General features: G+C 39.8%; 1 protein-coding gene across 3 annotated transcripts in view; it reads left to right on the top strand.

Moving 5' to 3' along the window:
- LOC108748345 (segmentation protein cap'n'collar) overlaps window positions 1-5,956 on the top strand; it is a 114,217-nt gene that overhangs the window by 43,861 nt on the left and 64,400 nt on the right. For all 3 annotated transcript variants that reach the window (XM_018486437.1, XM_018486438.1, XM_018486439.1), the window contains exon 3: window positions 3,003-3,078. In XM_018486437.1, coding sequence (XP_018341939.1) covers window positions 3,003-3,078 — 76 coding nt within the window. The remainder of the gene's footprint in view (window positions 1-3,002; window positions 3,079-5,956) is intronic.

Genomic DNA, 5,956 nt, shown 5'->3' with positions numbered 1-5,956 from the left:
CGTATATCCTACGTCTGTTTTTTCTACTCACGTCTTGACTGATCTATCAACGCAAAAACGTTGTCGATATTAATTTAAAAAAATACAAGATGCGTTGATTACATTTAGTAAAGCAACAACAACAAAAATCATAACGATATTTCTGTATAGATATTTTACTTGATAACTTGATCGGCATTCGCTTTATATGTAACTCTTGATACGTCGTCGTATATCATTAGATCGCGTGTATCGTTGTGCATTTCATCAGTCTGTGATGATTCGTAATTATTGAGTGAAGGCGCCTGCAATAAACACGATACAAAGCCCGATCAATTTCCGCTTACAGAGCCGCTTGCTTCGTTGAGTTGTTTCAACGCGGATGCGTATCGCGCAAGATGAATCGTTGCAAGGCACCTTATTCCCGATTGTAGGAGATCGCTTTCTCGGGCTGTCGTGACTGACATGAATTTTTAATTCATCGACACGATTCAAATGAAGCGAGTTCTCCTAGGCGACGGGCTCCATTAGGGCGACTCCGTCTGGGTACCAGGAGCTCGAGGAAGACGGCTCTCCGGGAGAAATGCGATGAGAAGGAGGATCGACCCATGCGATGTAGAAGGAGGATCTTGACGAAAACAACAGATCCTCTCGCCCCGTCCTCCATGCTCGCAGAGTATATTCATAAAACCATCAAAATGGCTAGCGTTCATTTGTTCCTGCGATGTATCCGCGAAGCCGGTGGGGTCTGGTAAAATGATAGATGTACGCAGCATCCCCCTCGGTACGAGGGGCGCCATCGACGAACCTATCAGAGCGGAAGAGAGACGGGGCCAAAAAGAGAGAGAGAGAGAGAGAGAGAGAGAGAGAGAGAGAGAGAGAGAGAGAGAACGATGTCGATCCATGAGGCGTTTCTTGTGAGAGAAGGAGAGACAGCGATATAAAGTGAGAGGGGACTTCGCGAGCCAGAGAGATTGGAGCACTCTGGGAGGGGTATTCCAAGAGACGTATTGATGGTCCTGGAAATTGAAAACGCGCCCGGCCAGCCGAAGTGGGTTTGGCTTCCTTCTCTTGTCCCGATTGTTTCCGTCGGCTGGAATTTCGTAGCAAAATGGCGCTTGATGCGATGATATCAATGATCTAGGATATTTATCGTGTTTTTAACATCTAACTTCCGGAGTAACTTATTTTCGTAACTTACTCATCTTACTACAAAGCGATTTTTTCGTTGCCGCCGTTATTGATATTTTCTTATTTTATTACATTTTTATGACCTAGTAAAATATTGTATACTTTTTTTTCTCTGAAATTTTGTTTAAATGTTTATTTTTATTACTGAAAGAAATATTTTTAAACATAAAATTTTTCATTTAAGATACTTTAGTCATCAAGATAAATCCAGAACGAGTCACAAAATGTGAAATGTTACATACGTTACGAGGCAGCGTGACTCGCGCCATATCTCCAGCGACCGCGATACCATATTGAATTCGTATTTACTCGCGGCGATCAAGGCTGATTTGAATTATGCTTTCTATCCTCTGGTCCTTGTAAGGCGGTTGATCGGGGCAGACAGTCGTAACAGTTCGTAAACGTTAATTGAGAGCTATGCCAGCCATGCAAGTCCGTATCGCTGACAGGACCTCCATTGTCGCATCGAGGGTTGCGTCGTCAAGCGGGACCGACGTTTCCTTCGAGAGTCGAAAGAGATGACGTTGTGGGCCCAAAATAAGGCACACGGCTATACGCGTTCGTGACTCTTCAAAAATATTTTAGGATCACCTTTAGGATGCAAAAATTTTTTAAGTCTACAAAGAATTTCTCACGTTTTGTTAAATCTTACACAAATTAGCCTTGCAAGCTTAAAGATTAGAGGAGACGTACATTAAGGGAAAAAATTACATCTGTACAGTGCAATAAGCTGCAATATCTGTTAATAATATGAAAAAAAAGATGTTTTAGAAAATGCATAACGTTTTTAATATAGTACATAGTGAAATGCTCGTTTCTGTCTCATGGTAGTTCGATTTTGGGATGCTAGGATAGATTGAATTTTGTATTCATAACTCCATACAGCTCAGTGTAACGCACCACTCAACAACGATATATCATATCGTCGAATGAAAAAGTGACCAGAGCGTAGGTAGAGGGGGATGAAAGATTCGAGAGAGGATGGCAAGGGAGAGCGACGAGAAAAGAAAGAGAGAAAGAGAGGCATATTTTGGCGGGGGAAAGGAGGATAGATAGAGAGTCGGTGGTTGTAGATGGTCGCTATCAGGGACTTGCTATGATTAATGATCGAGTACAATACTGTTTTCATTAAACTCATTTCACTGCAGCTCGCATGTACCGCCGCGCTACAGGCGACCTATGGCCCGGGGCATACGCCCGCCCTTGGGCCCTTTTTCATGTCGGCGGTAGGGTCGTCATCTTGATTATGACGTCTCCATAAGGCTCGACCTTGGCCGGTTCGAATAACGCTCGACTGAATTCGGCCATTGTTGCGCGAGCTTCATCTCAAATTCGTCAGCTCCACGGATTCGTAATCATCTTTGTTGAAATTACGTTTTGTGATCGAGCACCGGGTACCGATCACATCTCTCTTCGAGAGCCGTACTTCATGAGAGTCGGGTCCTTCACCTCTTCTTGACACCTCTCAGATGCGAGAACGTCGTTAATTACGGTCAGCGCGCTCATTACATCATAGCGCTACTCTTTCAATCTAATTTTCTAGCTAATTTACTGACTCCTCGTTACGGTTTATTAATTGATCAATTATAATTAATGCGCGCTAAATATACTTTACTTTTGATAACGAGTCACATTATTACAATATTTTTGTGTTACAAGACATCTTACTTTTTTTTGCATGACTTTATCTTTCTCTTCCAATAATTACCGAAATATTATATATATATATTATTTTGTAAAAGATCACGGATATGTAATTTCTTTAAAAGATTTTTTATAAAAGATCTTTTAAAGATCTTTTTGTGTTCGATCGAAATTATCGTTATTTCTAGGATGATACCAAGGAATCCGAGTCGCAGGAGGATGATCCATGGGAAGGGCTTCCTTACACCGTAGATCTTGAAACTGGTAAGCTTATTTGTACTGTTTACCTTTCTTATATTTACGTAATACCTTAGAACAACTTAAAAAAGAACAAGAATTCGATTTATTAAAGATGATATTAATCGAGCTATTTTATATTTAATCGAAATCATTCTACGAGCATTCTTTTATTTCACCAGCGTATCAATCGCATTTTTTATCTCACTATGTTTTAATCGGGAGATGATCGAAATCCCGTTTTCGGATACCAATTAAAGACAGTCGACGCAAATGCTGTACATGTTTTACGTTGGTCCGTGTGCCGGCAAGAACAGCTAAATACATCTGGCGCTCGCGGCTCTTTACGTCGGAAGCGTATCGAATTAACGCGGCAATTTGTAAGAGCCAATCCGAACATTCACTATAGTCCGAGCCCGCCGCACCTGGCCGCACCTTTGCGCGGCTAATTAGCATAAACACGCCGACCGAATGCACTTCGCCGGCCATTTCTTTGGAAATATACCGTATACCGTGAAATATTTTGTCGCCATGCGTCGTGAAAAAATATATAATTGAAGACGCACGGTCTTAAATGCATTAAGTGTCAAGTTATAAAGAATTTAATTACATTGTAACAATTGCATGACTCTTAATCAACAATTAAATTGACTATTATAGTTTCCCACAAATAGCGATTATTGAAAGTTTTTGATCGACATTTAATATAATTATATAAATTCTGAAATCTAAATCTGAAAATAACCGGACGCAATGGAAAACGTACATTACGTACATATATAGTAGTTAACAGCGAACGCATTAATAGACCAGGCTGCATCTTGTTCCTTTTTTAGTTTCTTTGGCATTCTTGTCGCGCGCTTTCTGTCGCATAATAAAAAGGGAGATAAGTACGTTAGCAGCGAGAAATGTTATGCGACACGAACTGCATGTGGGAGAATGTCGAGGACACTCGTGCGAATGTCGAGAGTGAGAGAGATGAAAGGAGACTGCAACGAGCGCGCATGCAACGCGCCACGGCGTCTACCTGCATGCCAAGGTGCACTTTGTTCAGGTATATAACTACGGGTTTCCAGGCAGGCAGGTTCCAGTTCCGGAGGACTCGAGGCTGGGGAGTGGCTTCAGGAACGCCCTCGCTACCTTCCTCCCTACCTCGCCTTTCCAACCCCACCAGCCTGTCCAGCCCTTCTGTCGGGTTCGGTTCCCCTCTCTACCTCTCTCTCTCTCTCTCTCTCTCTCTCTCTCTCTCTCTCTCTCTCTCTCTCCCCTCCCCTCCCTCTTTCTCTTTCTCCCTCTGCATTTAATTACTTTGCGCTCGACAGAATATACGCCTAGCTACGAGACACTCTGCGTCGAGCGTGCTATCAACGTTTGACGAAGGGTCTGCTTGTTAAATTCTCCTTAGAAATCCATATATTGATGCCTTTCGTACATGATGGTGAGGACGTTTTAAAACAATTGACAATTTTGGGAACGTCTTGAGAATCAAGACAAATTTTATTGAAAAAATATTGCAAAAGATAGAATATCTGACAATAGATATTCTAACAATGAAACGTAAATGAAATTACTCTCCCGTTATCTTTTATTTTTATTAAATTTAAAGAGGTAAGAGTTTGTTTACATGCCATAATTGTAGTACGTCTTTTTTTTATTTCTTTTAGCCGTAGTACAATCTGTATATAGTTTGTCCGTTTTCAAAATAATATTGAAAAATTAATACTAGTACAAGAGAGCTAGTATCAGAATACTAGCGCTATGAGATTGGTATTCCTTCGTTTATAACGATGAAATGAATTAATCGGATGGTGCGGTAATAATTTTTTGAGCAGAGAATGGACCAAGAAGAGCAGCAGAGCTCATTACGCGGTTATCTCGTCGTCGATCAATCGAGATATTCGGCGCACGGCGTGTATGATTAATGAGTTACTAGACTAATACATAAGAAATTCTTCCATCATCCTTATTCTGTAGGGCTTGATGGGAGAAAATGGTGGTCCGACATAACATAGAGCAAGAGAGCTGCGTGAGTCGTGCACTGAAATAGAAATGGCAAGTTGATAACTTGAAATCAATTGTAAAACTAGAAATTTAAAATAGTCGATATGAATTACAATGCAGATCTAAAGTTCACGTGTTTATAGAGTTCGGAAAAGTCAACTAATTTTCATTGCAATTACGATATATAATATATGGTATTACATATTAATTTACTTGGTTTAACATATATTCGGCTTTGTGTCACTTCATTCTTCCGTGATAAATCTAATAAATAAAGTCTTTCTTCAATCAATATATATATATATATATATTAAACAGTTTTATTTTAATATGAATTAAATTTAATTTAGAGCTTAGTATTTAAAGCTAACAATAAGAATATTTATTTCTAAATGTTACGATTATTGCTCGTTATTTTTTATATGAAGAGAAATCGGCTTTGAATTATTGTAAAATTTATCTTAAGAAGTTTGGCGCTTATAACGTAAGCTGCATTAATATTTACATGAGAAATCATTATACAAAACGAATTTCGTGCCAATCGCGATATTCGCGTGCGAGGTTGGTAGTTTGAAATGAAAAGAAAAGAAGAGAATAGATGAAAGGAGGCAGCATATATACGTTACCACCGCAGCGCAAGGTGCTTGTATTGCTTGTACCAATTTGACGAAGCATGATGGATTGTACGGGGGCTGCTTGCATGTGAAAAAATTTACATGTACGGAATAAATTATCATCCCATTGTCTCGAGTGCGAGCGCGTTAGAAACGCTATGTTTTGTTCAACGTGTTTCGTGAATGTGTCTCCATTAAATATGGGGCCGATTAATGCATTTTATTCAGCCATTTGTTGCACAATTATCGAAAATATTTTAGTTCAAGGTAAAAACACATACACAGAGAGA

The sequence above is a fragment of the Trachymyrmex septentrionalis genome, unplaced genomic scaffold (genome assembly GCF_001594115.1).
Source record: "Trachymyrmex septentrionalis isolate Tsep2-gDNA-1 unplaced genomic scaffold, Tsep1.0 scaffold22, whole genome shotgun sequence".
Classification (NCBI taxonomy): domain Eukaryota; kingdom Metazoa; phylum Arthropoda; class Insecta; order Hymenoptera; family Formicidae; genus Trachymyrmex; species Trachymyrmex septentrionalis.
The sequence above is the reverse complement of the archived record's forward strand: the minus strand, read 5'-3'. Positions and strand labels throughout refer to the sequence as shown.